The following is a 25,540-nucleotide window of genomic DNA, read 5'->3' as shown; positions in this document are numbered from 1 at the left end:
GATCCCACCCTTGCCACCAGTGAGCACCAGGGTTTGGGGGAGATCCCACTGCTGCCACTAAGGGGGGGGATCCCACCCTTGCCACCAGTGAGCACCAGGGTTTGGGGGAGATCCCACTGCTGCCACTAAGGGGGGGGATCCCACCCTTGCCACCAGTGAGCATCAGGGTTTGGGGGGATCCCACTGCTGCCACTAAGGGGGGGGGATCCCACCTTTGCCACCAGTGAGCACCAGGGTTTGGGGATGATCCCACTGCTGCCACTAAGGGGAGGATCCCACCCTTGCCACCAGTGAGCACCAGGGTTGGGGGAGATCCCACTGCTGCCACTAAGGGGGGAGGATCCCACCCTTGCCACCAGTGAGCACCAGGGTTTGGGGGAGATCCCACTGCTGCCACTAAGGGGGGGGATCCCACCCTTGCCACCAGTGAGCACCAGGGTGTGAGGGAGATCCCACTGCTGCCACTAAGGGGGGGGATCCCACCCTTGCCACCAGTGAGCACCAGGATTTGGGGGAGATCCCACTGCTGCCACTAAGGGGGGGGATCCCACCTTTGCCACCAGTGAGCACCAGGGTTTGGGGGAGATCCCACTGCTGCCACTAAGGGGGGGGATCCCACCCTTGCCACCAGTGAGCACCAGGGTGTGGGGGAGATCCCACTGCTGCCACTAAGGGGGGGGATCCCACGCTTGCCACCAGTGAGCACCAGGGTTGGGGGAGATCCCACTGCTGCCACTAAGGGGGGGATCCCACCCTTGCCACCAGTGAGCACCAGGGTTGGGGGAGATCCCACTCCTGCCACTAAGGGGGGGATCCCACCCTTGCCACCAGTGAGCACCAGGGTGTGGGGGAGATCCCACTGCTGCCACTAAGGGGGGATCCCACCCTTGCCACCAGTGAGCACCGGGGTTTGGGGAGATCCCACTGCTGCCACTAAGGGGGGGATCCCACCCTTGCCACCAGTGAGCACCAGGGTGTGGGGGAGATCCCACTGCTGCCACTAAGGGGGGATCCCACCCTTGCCACCAGTGAGCACCAGGGTTTGGGGGAGATCCCACTGCTGCCACTAAGGGGGGGGATCCCACCCTTGCCACCAGTGAGCACCAGGGTGTGGGGGAGATCCCACTGCTGCCACTAAGGGGGGGGATCCCACCCTTGCCACCAGTGAGCACCAGGGTGTGGGGGAGATCCCACTGCTGCCACTAAGGGGGGGGATCCCACCCTTGCCACCAGTGAGCACCAGGGTGTGGGGGAGATCCCACTGCTGCCACTAAGGGGGGGGATCCCACCCTTGCCACCAGTGAGCACCAGGGTGTGGGGGAGATCCCACTGCTGCCACTAAGGGGGGGGGAGATCCCACTGCTGCCACTAAGGGGGGGGGAGATCCCACCCTTGCCACCAGTGAGCACCAGGGTGTGGGGGAGATCCCACTGCTGCCACTAAGGGGGGGGATCCCACCCTGGCCACCAGTGAGCACCAGGGTGTGGGGGAGATCCCACTGCTGCCACTAAGGGGGGATCCCACCCTTGCCACCAGTGAGCACCAGGGTTTGGGGGAGATCCCACTGCTGCCACTAAGGGGGGATCCCACCCTTGCCACCAGTGAGCACCAGGGTTTGGGGGAGATCCCACTGCTGCCACTAAGGGGGGGGATCCCACCCTTGCCACCAGTGAGCATCAGGGTTTGGGGGGATCCCACTGCTGCCACTAAGGGGGGGGGATCCCACCTTTGCCACCAGTGAGCACCAGGGTTTGGGGATGATCCCACTGCTGCCACTAAGGGGGGAGGATCCCACCCTTGCCACCAGTGAGCACCAGGGTTGGGGGAGATCCCACTGCTGCCACTAAGGGGGGAGGATCCCACCCTTGCCACCAGTGAGCACCAGGGTTTGGGGGAGATCCCACTGCTGCCACTAAGGGGGGATCCCACCCTTGCCACCAGTGAGCACCAGGGTGTGAGGGAGATCCCACTGCTGCCACTAAGGGGGGGGATCCCACCCTTGCCACCAGTGAGCACCAGGATTTGGGGGAGATCCCACTGCTGCCACTAAGGGGGGGGATCCCACCTTTGCCACCAGTGAGCACCAGGGTTTGGGGGAGATCCCACTGCTGCCACTAAGGGGGGGGATCCCACCCTTGCCACCAGTGAGCACCAGGGTGTGGGGGAGATCCCACTGCTGCCACTAAGGGGGGGGATCCCACGCTTGCCACCAGTGAGCACCAGGGTTGGGGGAGATCCCACTGCTGCCACTAAGGGGGGATCCCACCCTTGCCACCAGTGAGCACCAGGGTTGGGGGAGATCCCACTCCTGCCACTAAGGGGGGGATCCCACCCTTGCCACCAGTGAGCACCAGGGTTGGGGGAGATCCCACTGCTGCCACTAAGGGGGGGATCCCACCCTTGCCACCAGTGAGCACCAGGGTGTGGGGATGATCCCACTGCTGCCACTAAGGGGGGGATCCCACCCTTGCCACCAGTGAGCACCAGGGTTGGGGGAGATCCCACTGCTGCCACTAAGGGGGGGATCCCACCCTTGCCACCAGTGAGCACCAGGGTTGGGGGAGATCCCACCCTTGCCACCAGTGAGCACCAGGGTTAGGGGATGATCCCACTGCTGCCACTAAGGGGGGGATCCCACCCTTGCCACCAGTGAGCACCAGGGTTTGGGGATGATCCCACTGCTGCCACTAAGGGGGGATCCCACCCTTGCCACCAGTGAGCACCAGGGTTGGGGGAGATCCCACTGCTGCCACTAAGGGGGAGATCCCACCCTTGCCACCAGTGAGCACCAGGGTGTGGGGGAGATCCCACTGCTGCCACTAAGGGGGGGATCCCACCCTTGCCACCAGTGAGCACCAGGGTGTGGGGGAGATCCCACTGCTGCCACTAAGGGGGGGATCCCACCCTTGCCACCAGTGAGCACCAGGGTTTGGGGGAGATCCCACTGCTGCCACTAAGGGGGGGGATCCCACCCTGGCCACCAGTGAGCACCAGGGTGTGGGGGAGACCCCACTGCTGCCACTAAGGGGGGGGATCCCACCCTGGCCACCAGTGAGCACCAGGGTTTGGGGGAGATCCCACTGCTGCCACTAAGGGGGGGATCCCACCCTTGCCACCAGTGAGCACCAGGGTTTGGGGGAGATCCCACTGCTGCCACTAAGGGGGGGGGATCCCACCCTTGCCACCAGTGAGCACCAGGGTTAGGGGGAGATCCCACTGCTGCCACTAAGGGGGAGATCCCACCCTTGCCACCAGTGAGCACCAGGGTTAGGGGGAGATCCCACTGCTGCCACTAAGGGGGGGATCCCACCCTTGCCACCAGTGAGCACCAGGGTTTGGGGGAGATCCCACTGCTGCCACTAAGGGGGGGGGAGATCCCACCCTTGCCACCAGTGAGCACCAGAGTTTGGGGGAGATCCCACTGCTGCCACTAAGGGGGGGATCCCACCCTGGCCACCAGTGAGCACCAGGGTTTGGGGAGATCCCACTGCTGCCACTAAGGGGGGGGGGAGATCCCACCCTTGCCACCAGTGAGCACCAGGGTTTGGGGGAGATCCCACTGCTGCCACTAAGGGGGGGATCCCACCCTTGCCACCAGTGAGCACCAGGGTTTGGGGGAGATCCCACTGCTGCCACTAAGGGGGGATCCCACCCTTGCCACCAGTGAGCACCAGGGTTTGGGGGAGATCCCACTGCTGCCACTAAGGGGGGGGGAGATCCCACCCTTGCCACCAGTGAGCACCAGGGTTTGGGGGAGATCCCACTGCTGCCACTAAGGGGGGATCCCACCCTTGCCACCCGTGAGCACCAGGGTTTGGGGGAGATCCCACTGCTGCCACTAAGGGGGGGATCCCACCCTGGCCACCAGTGAGCACCAGGGTTTGGGGATGATCCCACTGCTGCCACTAAGGGGGGGGGGATCCTACCCTTGCCACCAGTGAGCACCAGGGTTTGGGGGAGATCCCACTGCTGCCACTAAGGGGGGGATCCCACCCTTACCACCAGTGAGCACCAGGGTTTGGGGATGATCCCACTGCTGCCACTAAGGGGGGGATCCCACCCTGGCCACCAGTGAGCACCAGGGTTTGGGGATGATCCCACTGCTGCCACTAAGGGGGGGATCCCACCCTTGCCACCAGTGAGCACCAGGGTTTGGGGGAGATCCCACTGCTGCCACTAAGGGGGGGGGATCCCACCCTTGCCACCAGTGAGCACCAGGGTTGGGGATGATCCCACTGCTGCCACTAAGGGGGGGATCCCACCCTTACCACCAGTGAGCACCAGGGTTTGGGGGAGATCCCACTGCTGCCACTAAGGGGGGGATCCCACCCTTGCCACCAGTGAGCACCAGGGTTTGGGGATGATCCCACTGCTGCCACTAAGGGGGGGGGATCCCACCCTTGCCACCAGTGAGCACCGGGGCTTGGGGGAGATCCCACTGCTGCCACTAAGGGGGGATCCCACCCTTGCCACCAGTGAGCACCAGGGTTTGGGGGAGATCCCACTGCTGCCACTAAGGGGGGGATCCCACCCTTGCCACCAGTGAGCACCACGGTTTGGGGGAGATCCCACTGCTGCCACTAAGGGGGGGATCCCACCTTTGCCACCAGTGAGAACCAGGGTTTGGGGGAGATCCCACTGCTGCCACTAAGGGGGGGATCCCACCCTTGCCACCAGTGAGCACCAGAGTTTGGGGGAGATCCCACTGCTGCCACTAAGGGAGGGGGGGATCCCACCCTTGCCACCAGTGAGCACCAGGGTTTGGGGGAGATCCCACTGCTGCCACTAAGGGGGGAGGATCCCACCCTTGCCACCAGTGAGCACCAGGGTTAGGGGATGATCCCACTGCTGCCACTAAGGGGGGATCCCACCTTTGCCACCAGTGAGCACCAGGGTTAGGGGATGATCCCACTGCTGCCACTAAGGGGGGAGGATCCCACCTTTGCCACCAGTGAGCACCAGGGTTTGGGGGAGATCCCACTGCTGCCACTAAGGGGGGAGGATCCCACCCTTGCCACCAGTGAGCACCAGGGTCTGGGGGAGATCCCACTGCTGCCACTAAGGGGGGGATCCCACCCTTGCCACCAGTGAGCACCAGGGTTTGGGGGAGATCCCACCCTTGCCACCAGTGAGCACCAGGGTTTGGGGGAGATCCCACTGCTGCCACTAAGGGGGGATCCCACCCTTGCCACCAGTGAGCACCAGGGTTTGGGGGAGATCCCACTGCTGCCACTAAGGGGGGGGGAATCCCACCCTTGCCACCAGTGAGCACCAGGGTTTGGGGATGATCCCACTGCTGCCACTAAGGGGGGATCCCACCCTTGCCACCAGTGAGCACCAGGGTTTGGGGGAGATCCCACTCCTGCCACTAAGGGGGGGGATCCCACCTTTGCCACCAGTGAGCACCAGGGTTTGGGGGAGATCCCACTGCTGCCACTAAGGGGGGGGAGATCCCACCCTTGCCACCAGTGAGCACCAGGGTTAGGGGATGATCCCACAGCTGCCACTAAGGGGGGAGATCCCACCCTTGCCACCAGTGAGCACCAGGGTTTGGGGGAGATCCCACTGCTGCCACTAAGGGGGGGGATCCCACCTTTGCCACCAGTGAGCACCAGGGTTTGGGGATGATCCCACTGCTGCCACTAAGGGGGGGGGATCCCACCCTTGCCACCAGTGAGCACCAGGGTTTGGGGGAGATCCCACTGCTGCCACTAAGGGGGGGATCCCACCCTTGCCACCAGTGAGCACCAGGGTTTGGGGGAGATCCCACTGCTGCCACTAAGTGGGGGGAGATCCCACCCTTGCCACCAGTGAGCACCAGGGTTTGGGGGAGATCCCACTGCTGCCACTAAGGGGGGGGATCCCACCTTTGCCACCAGTGAGCACCAGGGTTTGGGGATGATCCCACTGCTGCCACTAAGGGGGGATCCCACCCTTGCCACCAGTGAGCACCAGGGTTTGGGGGAGATCCCACTGCTGCCACTAAGGTGGGGGGATCCCACCTTTGCCACCAGTGAGCACCAGGGTTTGGGGGAGATCCCACTGCTGCCACTAAGGGGGAGATCCCACCCTTGCCACCAGTGAGCACCAGGGTTAGGGGATGATCCCACTTCTGCCACTAAGGGGGGGGATCCCACCCTTGCCACCAGTGAGCACCAGGGTTAGGGGATGATCCCACTGCTGCCACTAAGGTGGGGATCCCACCCTTGCCACCAGTGAGCACCAGGGTTTGGGGATGATCCCACTGCTGCCACTAAGGGGGGGGGATCCCACCCTTGCCACCAGTGAGCACCAGGGTTTGGGGGAGATCCCACTGCTGCCACTAAGGGGGGGGATCCCACCCTTGCCACCAGTGAGCACCAGGGTTTGGGGGAGATTCCACTACTGCCACTAAGGGGGGGGATCCCACCCTTGCCACCAGTGATCACCAGGGTTTGGGGGAGATCCCACTGCTGCCACTAAGGGGGGGGATCCCACCCTTGCCACCAGTGAGCACCAGGGTTTGGGGGAGATCCCACTGCTGCCACTAAGGGGGGGGATCCCACCTTTGCCACCAGTGAGCACCAGGGTTTGGGGATGATCCCACTGCTGCCACTAAGGGGGGGGATCCCACCCTTGCCACCAGTGAGCACCAGGGTTTGGGGGAGATCCCACTCCTGCCACTAAGGGGGGATCCCACCTTTGCCACCAGTGAGCACCAGGGTTTGGGGGAGATCCCACTGCTGCCACTAAGGGGGAGATCCCACCCTTGCCACCAGTGAGCACCAGGGTTAGGGGATGATCCCACAGCTGCCACTAAGGGGGGAGATCCCACCCTTGCCACCAGTGAGCACCAGGGTTTGGGGGAGATCCCACTGCTGCCACTAAGGGGGGGATCCCACCCTTGCCACCAGTGAGCACCAGGGTTTGGGGGAGATCCCACTGCTGCCACTAAGGGGGGGGGAATCCCACCCTTGCCACCAGTGAGCACCAGGGTTTGGGGATGATCCCACTGCTGCCACTAAGGGGGGGGATCCCACCCTTGCCACCAGTGAGCACCAGGGTTTGGGGGAGATCCCACTCCTGCCACTAAGGGGGGATCCCACCTTTGCCACCAGTGAGCACCAGGGTTTGGGGGAGATCCCACTGCTGCCACTAAGGGGGGGGAGATCCCACCCTTGCCACCAGTGAGCACCAGGGTTAGGGGATGATCCCACAGCTGCCACTAAGGGGGGAGATCCCACCCTTGCCACCAGTGAGCACCAGGGTTTGGGGGAGATCCCACTGCTGCCACTAAGGGGGGGGATCCCACCTTTGCCACCAGTGAGCACCAGGGTTTGGGGATGATCCCACTGCTGCCACTAAGGGGGGATCCCACCCTTGCCACCAGTGAGCACCAGGGTTTGGGGGAGATCCCACTGCTGCCACTAAGGGGGGATCCCACCCTTGCCACCAGTGAGCACCAGGGTTTGGGGGAGATCCCACTGCTGCCACTAAGGGGGGGGAGATCCCACCCTTGCCACCAGTGAGCACCAGGGTTTGGGGGAGATCCCACTGCTGCCACTAAGGGGGGGGATCCCACCTTTGCCACCAGTGAGCACCAGGGTTTGGGGATGATCCCACTGCTGCCACTAAGGGGGGATCCCACCCTTGCCACCAGTGAGCACCAGGGTTTGGGGGAGATCCCACTGCTGCCACTAAGGTGGGGGGATCCCACCTTTGCCACCAGTGAGCACCAGGGTTTGGGGGAGATCCCACTGCTGCCACTAAGGGGGGGGAGATCCCACCCTTGCCACCAGTGAGCACCAGGGTTAGGGGATGATCCCACTTCTGCCACTAAGGGGGGGGATCCCACCCTTGCCACCAGTGAGCACCAGGGTTAGGGGATGATCCCACTGCTGCCACTAAGGTGGGGATCCCACCCTTGCCACCAGTGAGCACCAGGGTTTGGGGATGATCCCACTGCTGCCACTAAGGGGGGGGGATCCCACCCTTGCCACCAGTGAGCACCAGGGTTTGGGGGAGATCCCACTGCTGCCACTAAGGGGGGGGATCCCACCCTTGCCACCAGTGAGCACCAGGGTTTGGGGGAGATTCCACTACTGCCACTAAGGGGGGGGATCCCACCCTTGCCACCAGTGATCACCAGGGTTTGGGGGAGATCCCACTGCTGCCACTAAGGGGGGGGATCCCACCCTTGCCACCAGTGAGCACCAGGGTTTGGGGGAGATCCCACTGCTGCCACTAAGGGGGGGGATCCCACCTTTGCCACCAGTGAGCACCAGGGTTTGGGGATGATCCCACTGCTGCCACTAAGGGGGGGGATCCCACCCTTGCCACCAGTGAGCACCAGGGTTTGGGGGAGATCCCACTCCTGCCACTAAGGGGGGGGATCCCACCTTTGCCACCAGTGAGCACCAGGGTTTGGGGGAGATCCCACTGCTGCCACTAAGGGGGGGGAGATCCCACCCTTGCCACCAGTGAGCACCAGGGTTAGGGGATGATCCCACAGCTGCCACTAAGGGGGGAGATCCCACCCTTGCCACCAGTGAGCACCAGGGTTTGGGGGAGATCCCACTGCTGCCACTAAGGGGGGGGATCCCACCTTTGCCACCAGTGAGCACCAGGGTTTGGGGATGATCCCACTGCTGCCACTAAGGGGGGGGGATCCCACCCTTGCCACCAGTGAGCACCAGGGTTTGGGGGAGATCCCACTGCTGCCACTAAGGGGGGGATCCCACCCTTGCCACCAGTGAGCACCAGGGTTTGGGGGAGATCCCACTGCTGCCACTAAGGGGGGGGAGATCCCACCCTTGCCACCAGTGAGCACCAGGGTTTGGGGGAGTTCCCACTGCTGCCACTAAGGGGGGGGATCCCACCTTTGCCACCAGTGAGCACCAGGGTTTGGGGATGATCCCACTGCTGCCACTAAGGGGGGGGATCCCACCCTTGCCACCAGTGAGCACCAGGGTTTGGGGGAGATCCCACTGCTGCCACTAAGGTGGGGGGATCCCACCATTGCCACCAGTGAGCACCAGGGTTTGGGGGAGATCCCACTGCTGCCACTAAGGGGGGGGAGATCCCACCCTTGCCACCAGTGAGCACCAGGGTTAGGGGATGATCCCACTTCTGCCACTAAGGGGGGGGATCCCACCCTTGCCACCAGTGAGCACCAGGGTTAGGGGATGATCCCACTGCTGCCACTAAGGTGGGGATCCCACCCTTGCCACCAGTGAGCACCAGGGTTTGGGGATGATCCCACTGCTGCCACTAAGGGGGGATCCCACCCTTGCCACCAGTGAGCACCAGGGTTTGGGGGAGATCCCACTGCTGCCACTAAGGGGGGATCCCACCCTTGCCACCAGTGAGCACCAGGGTTTGGGGGAGATTCCACTACTGCCACTAAGGGGGGGGATCCCACCCTTGCCACCAGTGATCACCAGGGTTTGGGGGAGATCCCACTGCTGCCACTAAGGGGGGGGATCCCACCCTTGCCACCAGTGAGCACCAGGGTTTGGGGGAGATCCCACTGCTGCCACTAAGGGGGGGGATCCCACCTTTGCCACCAGTGAGCACCAGGGTTTGGGGATGATCCCACTGCTGCCACTAAGGGGGAGGATCCCACCTTTGCCACCAGTGAGCACCAGGGTTTTGGGATTATCCCACTACTGCCACTAAGGGGCGGGGAGATCCCACTTTGCCACCAGTGAGCACCAGGGTTTGGGGATGATCCCACTGCTGCCACTAAGTGGCGGGGAGATCCCACTTTGCCACCAATGAGCACCAGGGTTTAGGGATGATCCCACTGCTGCCACTAGGAGGGGAGGGGGAGATCCCACCCTTGCCACCAATGAGCACCAGGGTTTGGGGATGCTCCCACTGCTGCCACTAAGGGGGGGAGGAGATCCACCCTTGCCACCAATGAGCACCAGGGTTTAAGGATGATCCCACTGCTACCACTAAGGGGGGGGCAGGGCCTTGCTGGGAGATCCCACTCTTGCCACCAGTGAGCACCAGGGTTTGGGGATGATCCCACTGCTGCCACTAAGTGGGGGAGATCCCACCCTTGCCACCAGTGAGCCCCAGGGTTTGGGGATGATCCCACTCCTGCCAGTAAGGGGGGGCAAGGCCTTGCTGGGAGATCCCACCTTTGCCACCAATGAGTAGCTGTTTTTTGGGGTGATCCCACTCTTGCCACTCGGGGGGGCAGGGCCTTGCTGGGAGATCCCCTTATTGCCCCCAGTGATCTGCCGGGTTTTGGAGAGATCCCATTGCTAACACTAAGTGGGGCAGGGCTTTTCTGTGACATTGCCACCAGTGAACGGCAGGGTTTTGGGGAGATCTCACTGCTGCCACTCGGGGAGGGGGCAGGGCCTTGTTGGGAGATCCCACTGTTGGCACCAATGAACAGATGGTTTTTTGGAAGATCCCACTTCTGCCTCCAGTTGGGGGGGCAGGGAGATCCCATTCCTGCCACTCTGGAGGGCAGGGCCTTGCAGAGAGATCCCACTCCTGGTACCAGTGAGGGTCGGGGAGCAGTCCCACTTCTCCAGCCAATGAGCAGCAAGGCTTTGTGGAGATCCCAGTGTTGTCACTAAAAGGGTAGGGCCTTACAGGGAGATCCCACTTCTTCCACCAAGGGAGGACATCATGTGGATGTTAGAGTTGGACAGTTCACAGCTGGAGGACTTGTGGTTGAAGGGTACAGTGTAATGAGGGAGCAAATGTGCTAGCATTGGATGTTGTATTGTTGTGAATTATAGGATAGGATTGCTTTGGATGATGGGTGTTGGGTTGAGTTGTGTCTAAGCTATATATAGTGATAGTGGGTTGAATGGCAGCTGTTGCTTTGGGTGGTCAATGCTGAGTTGAGTTGTTGGGGTTGCATAGGGGGATTGGATTGGATAGTGGTGGTTGTGTTGGGTTGAGTTCAGGGAGTGGGTTACATGGCAGCCATTGTGTTGTTCACTTACAATGTAGAATTAAATTGGATGGTGGTTATTTCATTGGGCAACTGATGTTGGGTTGGGTTATAGTTGAGTTGGTCAGTGGAATTGGATTGGGTGGTGGTGTGGTGGACAGTCAACGCTGGGTTGTAGTTGAGTTGTGCGGTGGAATTGGATTGGGTGGTAGTGCTTGGGAGGGCAGTCGATGTTGGGTTGTAGTTGAGGTGTGCGATGGAATTGGATTGGTGGTTAGGTAGGCAGTCGATGTTGGGTTGTAGTTGCGTTGTGCGATGGAATTGGATTGGGTGGTGGTGTTTGAGTGGGCAGTCAATGTTGGGTTGTAGTTGAGTTGTGTGATGGAATTGGATTGGGCGGTGGTAGAGTGGGCAGCTGGTGTTGAGTTGGGTTGTAGTTGCGTTGTGCGATGGATTTGGATTGGGTGGTGGTGTTTGGGTGGGCAGTCGATGTTGGGTTGGGTTGTAGTTGAGGTGTGCGATGGAATTGGATTGGTGGTTAGGTAGGCAGTCGATGTTGGGTTGTAGTTGAGTCGTGTGATGGAATTAGATTGGGCAGTGGTTGGGTGGGCAGCTGGTGTTGAGTTGAGTTGGGTTGTAGTTGCGTTGTGTGAAGGAATTGGATTGGGTGGTGGTGGTTGGGTTGGCAGTCGATGTTGGGTTGGGTTGTAGTTGAGTTGTGCGATGGAATTGGATTGGGCGGTGGTTGGGTGGGCAGCTGGTGTTGAATTGGGTTGTAGTTGCATTGTGCGATGGAATTGGATTGGATGGTGGTGTTTGGGTGAGCAGTCGGTGTTGGGTTGTAGTTGCGTTGTGCGATGGAATTGGATTGGGTGGTGGTTGGGTGGGCAGCTGGTGTTGAGTTGGGTTGTAGTTGCGTTGTGCGATGGAATTGGCTTGGGTGGGTAGACGATGGAGTGGAGCACAGCTGACAGACGTGCTGCAGTGAAGTTGCTTTGAGTGGTGGATGTAGGGGGGACGTCAAGGAGCGTAGCAGAGGCTGTGCAGGGCTGGGTGTAATGGTGGATGTCCCGAGCAAGGTGGTTAGATCTGCGATTGTCTTGGGCAAGGCGGTGGAGGGCCGGGTGGGTTGGATGGCAAACGTTGAACTGGTCAATTCACGAGCATTGTGTTGAGAGAGTTGACGGCGGGGGCATGTTGGATGAGGCTTGAATGTTGGCTTGATGGGCTGGGTGGGACGGGGGTGCGGACGAAGGCTGGTGGGGGGCTAGGGCTGGGAGGGAGAGCGGGCTGGAGGGCTGTGGGGAGATCAGAGGAGGCGTTGGACAGGCTGGGCTGGGGCGGACCCTGAGAACAGGCCTAGGACAGCAGGCCGTGGGTTGGAGGAGCCAGGGGCTGGCGCCGCCTCTGAACTCGGTGTCTCTCCGCCACAGGCCCTCATGCTGGAGAACCTGCAGAAGCATTCGACCCTCCATGCCACCTTCCAGCCCAACTCTCAGGTGAGACCCCGGGGCGGGGCGCAGGGGCAGGCAGCCCCACCGGACACGCCCCCCCAGCCAGGACGGGAGCCCAGGCGTCCTGCCTCTCACCCTCTCGTCTCCCTGCAGATCGGGGAGGAGATGAGTCAGAACAGCTTCATCAAGCAATACCTGGAGAAGCAGCATGAGCTGCTGCAGCAGCGGCTGCAGAGGGAGGCCCGGGAGGCAGCGGAGCTGGAGGGTGAGTGTGGGGTGGATGCCGGGTCCTTCGTGCCCAGGGAGCCCAGCTCCACCAGCCACCTCTGATTGACTGGGACCCCCCTCGCCATTCAGCCAGTGGGGACGGGCCTTCCTCAGAGCCCACCCCCCGGGTGCGGTGGAAATGGATGCCCTTGATTGGCTGACTAGAGGGGGAGTCAACCAATGGCAGGGTGGCTGCCGTTGTTTCACCCCTCCCCCTTTCTGCGGCTAGAGCAGCCTGCCTGTGGAGCAGGTGGCCGAGAGGACTCTAGAACAGCAGGCTCTGGAACGAGTGTTCTGGAGTGGGACTCGGTAACTATAGCACGTGGATGGGTCTAGAACGTACAGCCCCAGCCTGGGATTCGCCAGGGTGTGAGAGACCCAGAACCCTGCTATGATCTAGAACCTCACTCTCCCTGGAGCTGTGTCATTGCCTCTGCTCAGGAGTGCTCCTTGCCACACTCACCCAGCCTCTGAGAACCGGGGAGGAGCTCTAGACTGAGATACCTAGAACGTCGCTTGGATCTAGACCCCTTGGTTCACTCTTGCTTTGAGAGCCTATTCAACAGAGAGCTAGAACGCGCTCTCCTCCAGAAAATTGGGGGAGAACTCGATGCTGGCCTAGAATCTACACCACTCTAGACCCACACGGATCCGATAGGTTTGGGGGGAATGCATGCTCCCATGATCCTTTGCCATCCAGTCGGGGTGGGTTAGATCCTGGCTAATGTAGGAGGCTCGCTGCCTGAGGAGCTAGAAAACCAGAGAGGCAGCAAGAATGGAGGAGGGTGTTGGCCTAGGGGTTCAGCGTCTCCAGGCCTGGCCTCTAGAACAGGCAGGATCTAGATTCAGCCGCCTCAGGCATCCAGAACAGGGGGTTTTCGAGAAGTCGATGGTGCCAGGCCCTAGAGCAGGGCGAAGGCTGGACTCCTGAGCTGATGGCTCCCTGTCACTCCCCAGCCTCCGGGAAGAGCTACCCCATCTCCCGGGAGAGAAACGACTCCGATGAGGAGGGGACCAGGAGGCAGGAGCGCCGCTCCACTCGGGTCAGGCAGGTCAGTTCTGCGGCACACAGCTAGGGGGCGCCGTGCTGCTGGGAGTGGGGGGCTGGCCCCAGGGTGTCCTGCGGGGGGAGGCAGTGGGGGCACCGCGCTGCAGGGAGCGGGGAAGGTGGGGGCCTGCTGCGGGGGGAGCGACCGGGGGCCCCCTCTCACCTGCTCCCCCTCTCTCGCAGGCCAGAGCCGCCAAGCCTGCGGAGGGGGCCCAGGTTGTGGGCCCGGAGGAGCGGGAGGCCCCCAGGAGCCGGAGGAGCGCGCCCCGGCAGGCCCTGAAGCCGGAGGAAGAGGAGGAGGAAGAGGAGGAGGAGGACGAGGAGGAGGAGGAGGAAGATGAGGAAGAGGAGGAGGAAGAGGAGGAGGAGGAAGTGAAAGCTTTGGAGCGGAAGGAGGAGCGAGGCGGGGCCTGGCCTCCAGGTCTCCGCGCGAGCAGCTCACCCCAGGACGTCAGGGGGTCTCAGCAGGAGAAGGGGGGACTCAAGGCCCCAGCTCCCCGACAGACCGGGGTGCCCAGGTCTCCAGCACCCGACGAAGTGGGCCGGCCTGAGGTCCCCGCCACGGGGGGCCCCAAACCATCAGGGCCTCAGGGAAGGGGATCAGCCCAGGCCCCAGCGCACCAGGGAACAGGGGAGCCCGACCCAGCTGAAAGCCAGGAAAGGGCCATGAACAGGGCCTCCGAACCCCCGGGAACAGGGGTAGTTGTGACTCGGGCCCCCCGGGAGAAGGGGGAGACCAGCCTGCCAGCGCCCCGGGAGAAGGGGAAGACCAGCCCGGCAGTGCTTCAGGAGAAGGGGGAGCCGAGCCCCTCTGCCCTCCAGGAGAAGAGGGAGTCCAGTCCAGTGACCCCCCAGGAGAAGGGGGAGCCCAGCCTGCCAGTCCCCCGGGAGAAGGGGGAGACCAGCCTGCCAGCCCCCCGGGAGAAGGGGGAGACCAGCCTGCCAGCCCCCCGGGAGAAGGGGAAGACCAGCCCGGCAGTGCTTCAGGAGAAGGGGGAGCCGAGCCCCTCTGCCCTCCAGGAGAAGAGGGAGTCCAGTCCAGTAACCCCCCAGGAGAAGGGGGAGCCCAGCCTGCCAGCCCCCCGGGAGAAGGAGTCCAGTCCAGTGACCCCCCAGGAGAAGGGGGAGCCCAGCCTGCCAGCCCCCCGGGAGAAGGAGTCCAGTCCAGTGACCCCCCAGGAGAAGGGGGAGCCCAGCCTGCCAGTCCCCCGGGAGAAGGAGTCCAGTCCAGTGACCCCCCAGGAGAAGGGGGAGCCCAGCCTGCCAGTCCCCCGGGAGAAGGAGTCCAGTCCGGTGACCCCCCCCCAGGAGAAGGGGGAGCCCAGCCTGCCAGCCCCCCGGGAGAAGGAGTCCAGTCCAGTGACCCCCCAGGAGAAGGGGGAGCCCAGCCTGCCAGCCCCCCGGGAGAAGGAGTTCAGTCCAGTGACCCCCCAGGAGAAGGAGCTGAGCCCAACAGCCCCCCAGGAAGAGGGGGAGACCAGCCCGCTGGTCCCCCGGGAGAAGGGGAAGCCCAGCTCAATGGCCCCCCGGGAGAAGGAGGAGCCGAGCCTGACGGCCCCCCGGGAGAAGCGGGAGACCAGCCCGCCAGCTCCTCCATTGGAGGGTTCCCTAGAGAAGAAAGGGGCTGCTAGACTACAAGAAGACAGGGGGGTCCCCCAGGAGGAGGCAGAAGGACCCCCGGAGATCTCACAGGAAGGGGGTGTGGCTGTGACCCCCAACTCTCCTGCCCCTCCCCAGCTGTTGAAAGGGGAGGCACCAGTGGCCCCCCCCGGGGAGGATGAGCCCCCTCCCCCGCTGCTGACCAAGGAGGGCCCCCCGAATCAGGAGAGGCTGTCGGAGACCTGCCCAGCATCGCCCTCCCCTCCCCCCAAGTGCCGGCGGAGGAGTGGCTCCAACTCAGATTCCGACTCCACCTCCTCCGGGTCCCGCTCCAGCCGCTCCGCATCCCCCACCAGGAAGCGCGAGGCCTCCCGCTCGCGCTCCAGCTCCAGCAGCAGCAGGAAGGTGAGCCCCGAGCTGCTAGCTCTGTGCACCATGGGATCTAGAACCCTGCTCCGTGCCTACGCCTGGTTCTGGAGCACTTGGCCTGTTCCAGCCCCGCCTCCGTGCTCTAGATCCCCGTCTCTCCAGGCTGTTGCTAGAACCCCGCCTTGCTTGAGAGCCATGTTCTGGGGGCTAAGCCTGTTCTAGCTCCGCCTCCGTGCTCTAGATCTCTGTCTCGCCAGGCTGTTGCTAGAACCCCGCCTTGCTTGAGAGCCATGTTCTGTGGGCTAGGCCTGTTCTAGCCCCGCCTCTGTGCTCTAGATCTCTGTCTCTCCAGGCTGTTGCTAGAACCCCGCCTTGCTTGAGAGCCATGTTCTGGAGGCTAAGCCTGTTCTAGCCCCGCCTCCGTGCTCTAGATCCCCGTCTCTCCTGGCTGTTGCTAGAACCCCGCCTTGCTTGAGAGCCATGTTCTGGAGGCTAAGCCTGTTCTAGCTCCGCCTCCATGCTCTAGATCCCTGTCTCCTGGCTGTTGCTAGAACCCCGCCTTGCTTGAGAGCCATGTTCTGGGGGCTAGGCCTGTTCTAGCCCCGCCTCCGTGCTCTAGATCCCCATCTCTCCTGGCTGTTGCTAGAACCCCGCCTTGCTTGAGAGCCATGTTCTGTGGGCTAGGCCCGCCTTGCTTGAGAGCCATGTTCTGTGGGCTAGGCCTGTTCTAGCCCCGCCTCTGTGCTCTAGATCTCTGTCTCTCCTGGCTGTTGCTAGAACCCCGCCTTGCTTCAGAGCCATGTTCTGGGGGCTAGGCCTGTTCCAGACCTGCCTCCGTGCTCTAGATCTCTGTCTCTCCAGGCTGTTGCTAGAACCCCGCCTTGCTTCAGAGCCATGTTCTGGAGGCTAAGCCTGTTCTAGCTCCACCTCTGTGCTCTAGATCCCCGTCTCTCCTGGCTGTTGCTAGAACCCAGCCTTGCTTCAGAGATATGTTCTGGGAGCTAGGCCTGCTCTAGCCCCGCCTCTGTGCTCTAGATCCCTGTCTCCTGGCTGTTGCTAGAACTTCTCCTTGCTTCAGAGCCATGTTCTGGGGGCTAGGCCTGTTCCAGACCTGCCTCCGTGCTCTAGATCCCCGTCCCTACCGGTTCCTGCTCCCAGTGTGATCTAGAACCCAGCCTTGCTTCAGAGCCATGTTCTGGGGGCTAGGCCTGTTCCAGACCTGCCTCCGTGCTCTAGATCCCCGTCCCTGCCGGTTCCTCCTCCCAGTGCAATCTAGAACCCAGCCTTGCTTCAGAGCCATGTTCTGGGGGCTAGGCCTGTTCCAGACCTGCCTCCGTGCTCTAGATCCCCGTCCCTGCCGGTTCCTGCTCCCAGTGTGATCTAGAACCCAGCCTTGCTTCAGAGCCATGTTGTGGGGACTAGACCTGTGCCAGACTTAGTCCTGGTGTTCTAAGTCACAACCCAAACGGAGCTTCCGTCTCATGGTCTGGCTCAGTCCATTCCAGTGCCAGCCCCTGCAGGGGGGCATCTGGCTCTTGGGGCGCTGAGCGACCCATTGAACATACAGGCGGGAGTCTCCTGCCATGGCAGCATCAGTGTTCCGAAGGGAATTGTCACCACCTCAGGAAGCCAGGGACCTGTGAATTCGGAGCAGATGAGATGCCTGCAAATTGCAGGGTGCATCAGGGAGGCGGACACGGGTAGCCCAGTCAGAGCACCCAACCCCCGGCTGAGCCGGAGGTGGGCAGTGGCCAAAGGCGCCGAGAGGCCCAACTCTCAGGAGACACATGGAGTCCAGGCTAGGACGGCTGAGAGCGACTGGTAGGGCCCCAGCCCACCGAGGCACTGAGGGAGCCTCAGGCTACGCTCTCCCCATTGCTCCTCGCTGCCTGGGCGGAGGGAGAGTCTGTCTGGGGTGACAGGGTGGAGAGCGAGGCAGCGTGTGGCGATGAATGAACCCGGTGCTACGGGACCGGTCGTGAGCCCAGCAGGCTGGCTCCTGGCACGGCTGTTTCTCCGGGGAACCTGGCAGTGCCCGGGCCTGCCGACCCTCGGTGCCCAGCGAAGCAGAGCAGTGGGATCGGCCACAGAGCTGGGCAGCGGGTGTCCCAGACCCCAGGCTACCAGGAGCTGGGACTGGACGACACCAAGAGCTGTGAGAAGGGAAATCTGCCCCCCGGCTGCGGGCATCCCTGGAACACCACGGCCCGGTGGAGGGGGCGGGGAAAGCCGGGCCCCACAGAATTCCCCAGACTCTTTCAGGCCGAGGGGAGCGGGGGCACCTCGGGGCTGGGCACTGGCGCGGGCGAGGAAGTTCAGCGCAGGGAAGTGCCCGGGTGAGGCGCAGCGCCCGCCCTGCCCGCGTAGCCGTGGGCCACGGGAGCTGCCGCCACGCGAGGGACCCGGGGCTGTGGCCGCTCGCCATACGGAGAAAGCGAGGCAGGAAATCTTCCCTGCCCCCGTCTAGATCCCTGGATGCCCACCTGCGGTATCCCGTCTGCCCCAAAGGATTTGGGGTGCGGGGGGCCCTGCAGTGGGGGCAGAGACAGCGTGGGTAGGATGGAGGCTGTAATGTCCTGCCTGGGCTGGAGATGGGGACTGGGTCTCAGAGCTGCCCCTGCCCAGACCTCATGAAAAGGCAGCAGGCTGTGGTCAGGCCACATTAACCTGTGGAACTCCCTGCCAGGGGATGGTGCGAGGTCAGAAGCTAACAGGGTTGGGCACTGTAGGCCACATTCCTGCAGCCCGGGTCCCAAACCTCCAGCTGCTAGGAGTGGCTGGCGGGTGGCTGGCTCCATGCTTGTCTTATTCTGGACCTGGCCAGTGGCAGGCAAGAGGGGCCCAGTCTGGCCTTTCTGAGCTGGGTTGTGCTAGACCCTGTCCTGCTCCAACCCCTGCTGGTTCTAGATCCTGGCCACGCTCTCGGTCCCCACGGAGCCTGCCTGCTCTAGAACCAGCTGTAGGTCTGGCTGGAGCTGCTGTGTCACTAAAGCTCTGTTTGTCTGGGCACCCCAGACGCGCAGCCCTGAAGCCTTGCGGGCCGGCCCCAGCCCCGCCGCACGACGGCAGGAAGCACCGGAGAGTCCCAGGGCAGAGGGCAGACCAGCCGCCTCGCCCCCACCAGCCCCCCAGAGACGCCCCAGCCATAAGCACCAGCCCAGCCCGGAGTCACACCGGGTATGTGGGGGGCTCGGTGGGGGGAGGGTCGGAGTACTGGGGAGAAATGAGGCACGGGCTTTTCCCCTCCGGGGGGCATGGCTGCCTGGGAGGGGGGCCAGGAATGGGAGCCCTCTAACGCAGCCTCCCCCTCTCCCCACAGGGCGGCTCATTGACGCTGGGGGGCCCAGCTGGGGCAGGGTCCCGGGGGGACTCGCTGGGCCAGGCAGAAGAGAGGCAGCGGAAGAAGTAAGTGACCAGGGGTCGGGTGGGAGGGGTGGCCTGGGTCCCTGAGCTGGGGGGGGGGGACTGGAAGGGTGGGCCGGGGAGAGTGATGAGGGGGGCGGGGAGTCGGGCTGCGGCGTGTGGGGGGGGCTGAGGGGTGAGGGAGCCGGGCTGAGCCGAGGGGGGGGGGCTGCGCGGGGGGGGGGGCTGCGGCGGCCCCGCCCCCGGCGCGGGGGCTGCTGGGTAGCGGTAAGATGGCCGCCCCGCCCGCTCGTCGCCCGCCGCTGCCCCGGCCCAGCCCGCAGCCCTGAGCCGCCATCGTCGCCGCCGCCTCCATGCCGGGCCCGCGGCCCCGCGGGTGAGACCCGGCCCGGTGCCTGCCCATTCACCTCCGGCTCCATTCACCGCCCGGCGCCATTCATCCCCGCGCGGCGCCCCATTCATCCTCCGTTCCATTCATCCCCGCCCCCACTCGTCCCCGGTCCATTCATCCCCGCCCCCATTCATCCGCGTTCCATTCGCTCCCGCCGCGCCCCCTCCCCCATTCATCCCTCCCTCCCTTTGTCTGCCCCCGCCCTGCTGGGCCTGGCGGGGGGTGGGGGGCTGCGTGGAGGAGTTTCCGTGGGGGCGGGGCTCGGGGGTAGAGGGGCTGATGAAGGGGCCACCCTCCGTTTACCCCCCCTTCCCCCGCCGTTTCCCCCAGCAGTCAGGAGGAAAAGGAGGAGGTACCCATGGAGTTGGAGCCCCACCAGGCTGGCACCAGCCCCCCAGCCGGCCCCCCTGCACAGGTCCCCGGCCCCGACGAGCACCCCGACGGGGGTCCCGAGGACGAGGAGAGGAAAGAGGTAGCATGGCGGGGTGCCCTGTGGCTTGGGGGGGAGGCGGGGCGGTGGGGGTCCTGGAGGGAGGGGTTAGGTCAGCCAGCATGGATTGGAGGGCGGGGGCTGCCGAAGGGGAGGGCTTTGCTGGCCAAACCAGGGTAGGTAAGGGCTCTGCCCCCTTTCCAAGGTGATGGGGGGCTCCCCCGCGTCCAGGGCTGCTCACAGTGGAGGAGACGGGGGGCTGGGAGAAGCCCGCATGGATTGCCCACCAACTTGGGGGTTCTCTCCTGGGCGCCCCCTGCCAGAGCCAGCCAAGCCTCCCCCTGGCCCCCCCGTTAGCCGTAGTCTGAGGGCGCAGGGCCTGGGGGGCTGCGGTGGGGTTGGGGCTGCACAATGTCGCCTTGTCACGAGGTCCTGCTCTCCCGAGCTCCGCCCCCTCCTCGGTGCTCGCCCCAGCCGGGGGCACCCCCTCCCCCGCAGCCGGGGACCCCCCCGCGCCCCACCCCATCCCCCCGTTGACCTTCTCCTCTGGACTCCTCTGTTCTGATCCACGTTTTTAAAGAGCATCCGGCCCAGCGGGCGCACGCGCCAGAGAGACACGGAGAGAGAGACAGAGAGCGGGCGGGGGGAGGGGAGCGCGAGCCCCCGAGTTCCCGGCCTCGTGGGGCAGGCAGCGCTGCCGGGGTGCTGTCGGCACATGGGGCCGCCAGGCCTGCTGCTCGTGAACCTTTGCTGTCGGGGGCCCCAGGCTGATGGGACTGTCCAAGGACTTGGGGGTCACTTCCAGCCCCTGGCTCTCCAGGCCGACGGATTTGCTGCAGACCCCTCTCTTACCACCTGGGGGTCTAGCTGCAGGACCTGTACCAATGGGTCTGCCGCCAGCGGTTCCTGTTCTCGTGGGACCTACGCCAAGGACCTCCGGACCCTGGTGCCCTGCTCTTGGGACCTGCTGCAGGGTCCTCCGGCCCCCGGGGGCAGAACGAGCTCTTGAGCTTCCCTTCCTGGGGCCCTGCCTCGCTCCGGACTTGCTCCAAAGTCTCCAGCCCTGCGGGTAGAACTCAGCTGCTCCCGTGATCTCCCTGCCCTGGGCCGTTGCTCTCCAGAGCGTGCCAGGACCCGGGGTGCTCCTCCAGCCTGCGGGGGTCTCTGCGGCTCTTGGGGCGCGCTTCAAGGACTCCCAGCCCCTGGGCACTTGCTCTGGGCCCCGGGGACAGAACTCGCCTGGGATAAGTGCTGAAGACCTTCGCTTCTCCGGCATCCCTGCAACGCTGCAGCTCCCCGGGGGCGCCGGACTCCGCCATCCACGACCTCCGCCCCTGGCGTCCTCCTCTGCCCCGGGGGCGCCGGACTCCGCCATCCACGACCTCCGCCCCTGGGGTCCTCCTCTGCCCCGGGGGCGCCGGACTCCGCCATCCACGACCTCCGCCCCTGGGGTCCTCCTCTGCCCTGGGGGCGCCGGACTCCGCCATCCACGACCTCCACCCTGGGGTTCTCCTCCGCCATGGGGGCGCCGGACTCCGCCATCCACGACCTCCGCCCCTGGGGTCCTCCTCTGCCCCGGGGGCGCCGGACTCCGCCATCCACGACCTCCACCCTGGGGTCCTCCTCTGCCCCGGGGGCGCCGGACTCCGCCAGCCACGACCTCCGCCCTGGGGGTCTCCTCCGCCCCAGGAGCTCCGTTGCTCTCCGGACTCTGCCAGGACCTCCACCTCTGGGGTCTCCGTTGCTCTCACCTCTGGGGTCTCCGTTGCTCTCCGGACTCTGCCAGGACCTCCACCTCTGGGGTCTCCGTTATGCTCCGGACTGTGCCAGCCAGGACCGTGGCCCCCCGGCTGCCCGCTCTCTTGGGACTCTCCACCCAGCCCCCTGCCAGCGGGTGGCTCCTGTCTTTGCCCTCTCTCCTTCTGGGACACCAGCGCTAGGTTCCTCCACCACCACCTTGTCTCTTGTGGCCCCGCCCCGCCCCTCCAAACCTGGAAGGGCGCGTTGCGATTGGACCGGCCGTTGCCTAGCTACCCTGGGCACTGCGGTGCGATTGGCCGACGAAGGACGCCCCAGGTGTGAGATGGTACCTGGCCCCATTGGCAGCAGTGTTATTCCTTGGCTCTTGGGTTTCCTTGTGCTCTTTAAAGACGAAGGAGGTTTTTGGTTCAACTCTTTGTATGGAGCTTTCGGGGGTGGGGGGCAGCCTGCCGGGGTGAGGCGATCCGTGGGGAGCGGGGCCCCCAGCTCTCTCTTTGGGGTTTGAGCTTTCCAGGAATAAATCCAGGAGGGTCGGGGGGGAGGGGCAGAGGAGGGTCACGCAGGCTCACAGAGCGTGGGGGGGAGCAGGTTATGGGGAGTTGATGGGGGGGGCTGGCAGGGTGTGAGGGTATCATGGGAGGCCGGGGAGTGGGATCATGGCTATGGGGGTGGGGCTGGCGGGGGCAGTGTGGGGCGGGCAGGATCATGAGGGCAGTATGTGGGGCTGGCGGGGGCAGTGAGGTGGATCGGGGGCAATAAGGGGGATCAGGGACAAGGGGGGCAGCAGGAGTGTGGGGGGCTGGTGGTGGGGCAGTGTGGGGGATGGGCGGCAGAACGTGGGGCTGGCTGTGGGGTCCCCTCCTTTCCCAGGGCTGAGCCCTACCCTGTTGCTGGGAGGGGAGCCCCATTATTCCTGGACTGTCTGGCCCCTCCCCCGTCGCCCCCCCTTAGCCCCAGCTGAGCCACCTGCGCGCGCCCCCCCGCCCCAGCGGGCCCGGGGGCCGCTGCTCCACGCAGAGGTTCTGACCAGCCCCCCCCCCATGCGGGGCTCTCTCCCTCCTCTCTCCCTCCTCTCTCGCTCCCTCCTCCCCTCTCTCCGCAGGCTACAGCCCAGCACAAGGCCTTCAAGAGGAAGATCTCGGTCGTGTGTAAGTGACGCCCCCTGCCCCGTGCCCCTCCCTCGAGGTCCGGAGCACTGCCCCCTCCCCGGCCAGAGGGGGGCGGTCTGTGGGTGCGGGGGGGCCCTGGGCCGTGCCCCCGTGCTGTGCTCTGATTGGCTGTTGGGTTGCAGCGGCGGCCAAGGGGGCAGCGGCGGGGAACAGCGACACAGAGGGCGGCCCGTCGGGCGGGCGCAAACGGCGCTGGGGGGCCAGCACGGCCACCACCCAGAAGAAGCCGTCGATCAGCATCACCACCGAGTCGCTCAAGGTATGGGGGGCTGGGTGCCAGGGGACCTGCCCCACACGCCTGGGTCCCCGCCCCTCCCCCGGCCTGTGCCCGCTGGGGGGCCCGCCCCTCCCCCGGCCTGTGCCCGCTGGGGGGCCCGCCCCTCCCCCGGCCTGTGCCCGCTGGGGGGCCCGCCCTAGACACCTGGGCCCCTTTGGCCTCCTGGTCCCTCCGGCCGGGGGGCACGGTGCCGTGGCCCCATTGCTCTCCTGGCCCGCAGAGCCTGATCCCCGAGATGAAGCCGGCGGCGGGCCAGGAGGCGGTGGTGGACCTGCACGCCGACGACGCCCGCATCTCGGAGGACGAGGGGGAGCGCCACGGCGAGCCGGCCGCCCACGAGAAGGGGCTGAAGATCTGCCGGACGGTCACGCAGGTACGTGGGGGGAGTCCTGCCGGGCCCTTCCCCTCCCCCAGCCAGAGCCCGCTCCCCACGAGCTCCCTGTCTCCCGTGGCAGGTGGTGCCGGCCGAGGGGCAGGAGAACGGGCGGGGCGAGGAGGAGGAGGAGGAGGAGGAAGAGAAGGAGCCTGAGGAGGAGCCGCCGGAGCCCCCCCAAGTCACAGCAGAGTTGGCCCTGCCCCCGCCCGTGGAGCACGAAGTCAAGAAAGGTCGGTAGGGAGAGGGAGGGGGGCTTGGGGCATGATGTGGGGCGGGGCTGAGCGGGGGAGGGGCGCGTGATGGGGAGCCCCCGTGTCTGGCTGATCCCTCTCTGCCCCCCCAGTGACGCTCAGCGACACCCTGACGCGCCGCTCCATCAGCCAGCAGCGCTCGGGCGTCTCCATCACCATCGACGACCCCGTGCGCACGGCCCAGCTCCCCTCGCCCCCCCGCGCCAAGCCCAGCCCCATCGTGCACATCTGCAACCTGGTGAGTGGGGGCCAGCCCAGGCGGGGGGGGGGGGGGCCAGACGGAGCTGTGCCCACCGGGCCCGGAGCCAGCGGGGGAGGGGCTGGGGCCAGCAAGTCTCAGGCTGGTTGGGGGGGGGGGCGCTGCTGTGACTGACACCCCCTCCCCCCGCAGGTGCGGCCCTTCACACTGGCCCAGCTGAAGGAGCTGCTGGGCCGCACGGGGACGCTGGTGGAAGAGGCTTTCTGGATCGACAAGATCAAGTCGCACTGTTACGTCACCGTGAGTGTCCGTCTGTCTTCCCTCCCCCCCTCCGTGCCGGCCGCCCGTCCCCACCCGGCTCCATCTCTCCCTCCCTCCCCCCCTGCGCCGGCCGCCCGTCCCCACCCGGCTCCATCTCTCCGTCCCTTCCCCACCCCCCGCACCGGCCGCCCGTCCCCACCCGGCTCCATCTCTCCCTCCCTCCCCCCCCACCGGCCGCCCGTCCCCACCCGACTCCATCTCTCTCTCCCCGCCCCCCGCACCGGCCGCCCGTCCCCACCCGGCTCCATCTCTCCGTCCCTTCCCCACCCCCCGCACCGGCCGCCCGTCCCCACCCGGCTCCATCTCTCCCTCCCTCCCCCCCTGCACCGGCCGCCCGTCCCCACCCGACTCCATCTCTCCCTCCCTCCCCCCCTCCGTGCCGGCCGCCCGTCCCCACCCGGCTCCATCTCTCCGTCCCTTCCCCACCCCCCGCACCGGCCGCCCGTCCCCACCCGGCTCCATCTCTCCCTCCCTCCCCCCCTGCACCGGCCGCCCGTCCCCACCCGACTCCATCTCTCCCTCCCTCCCCCCCTGCGCCGGCCACCCGTCCCCACCCGACTCCATCTCTCCGTCCCTTCCCCACCCCCCGCACCGGCCGCCCGTCCCCACCCGGCTCCATCTCTCCCTCCCTCCCCCCCTGCACCGGCCGCCCGTCCCCACCCGACTCCATCTCTCCCTCCCCCCCCCCCCCCGCACCGGCCGCCCGTCCCCACCCGGCTCCATCTCTCCCTCCCTCCCCCCCTGCACCGGCCGCCCGTCCCCACCCGACTCCATCTCTCCCTCCCTCCCCCCCTGCGCCGGCCACCCGTCCCCACCCGACTCCATCTCTCCGTCCCTTCCCCACCCCCCGCACCGGCCGCCCGTCCCCACCCGGCTCCATCTCTCCCTCCCTCCCCCCCTGCGCCGGCCGCCCGTCCCCACCCGACTCCATCTCTCCCTCCCCCCCCCCCCGTGCCGGCCGCCCGTCCCCACCCGGCTCCATCTCTCCGTCCCTTCCCCACCCCCCGCACCGGCCGCTCGTCCCCACCCGGCTCCATCTCTCTCTCCCCGCAGTACTCCACCCTGGAGGAGGCCGTGCTGACCCGCAACGCCCTGCACGGCGTGAAATGGCCCCAGTCCAACCCCAAGTTCTTGTCGGCAGACTTCGCCGAGCAGGATGAGGTACCTGGGCCGGCTACTGGAGGGGGAGTGGGGCTTGTCAGCTCTGGGTGTCCCCCCCCCCCCCCCGGGGCCCTAATGGGGGGCTTTGACGGGGGAGGAGTTTGGTGCAGATCAGAGCTGATTGGGGGGGTCGGGGGGCTGGGGGGAGGATTTGGGGGTAGCAGGGAGGGTCGGGGCCTTGGGGGGGGCGGGGCGGTGGCTGAG

General features: G+C 65.4%; 1 protein-coding gene across 5 annotated transcripts in view; it reads left to right on the top strand.

Moving 5' to 3' along the window:
- ACIN1 (apoptotic chromatin condensation inducer 1) overlaps positions 1–25,540 on the top strand; it is a 28,413-nt gene that overhangs the window by 1,235 nt on the left and 1,638 nt on the right. For 2 of the 5 annotated variants that reach the window (XM_089774485.1, XM_089774489.1), the window contains exons 2-15: positions 12,334–12,399; positions 12,508–12,619; positions 13,579–13,673; positions 13,853–15,673; positions 18,653–18,814; positions 18,957–19,042; positions 19,722–19,863; positions 22,685–22,730; positions 22,874–23,010; positions 23,249–23,401; positions 23,484–23,634; positions 23,748–23,893; positions 24,047–24,154; positions 25,229–25,336. In XM_089774485.1, coding sequence (XP_089630611.1) covers positions 12,334–12,399; positions 12,508–12,619; positions 13,579–13,673; positions 13,853–15,673; positions 18,653–18,814; positions 18,957–19,042; positions 19,722–19,863; positions 22,685–22,730; positions 22,874–23,010; positions 23,249–23,401; positions 23,484–23,634; positions 23,748–23,893; positions 24,047–24,154; positions 25,229–25,336 — 3,333 coding nt within the window. The remainder of the gene's footprint in view (positions 1–12,333; positions 12,400–12,507; positions 12,620–13,578; positions 13,674–13,852; positions 15,674–18,652; positions 18,815–18,956; positions 19,043–19,721; positions 19,864–22,684; positions 22,731–22,873; positions 23,011–23,248; positions 23,402–23,483; positions 23,635–23,747; positions 23,894–24,046; positions 24,155–25,228; positions 25,337–25,540) is intronic. The other 3 variants (XM_089774486.1, XM_089774488.1, XM_089774487.1) reach the window with 3 other exon arrangements.

The sequence above is a fragment of the Pelodiscus sinensis genome, chromosome 30, assembly GCF_052426305.1.
Source record: "Pelodiscus sinensis isolate ZL-2025 chromosome 30, ASM5242630v1, whole genome shotgun sequence".
In the NCBI taxonomy this organism is placed as follows: domain Eukaryota; kingdom Metazoa; phylum Chordata; order Testudines; family Trionychidae; genus Pelodiscus; species Pelodiscus sinensis.
Note: the sequence above shows the minus strand (reverse complement) of the source record. Positions and strands in the feature narration are given on the sequence as shown.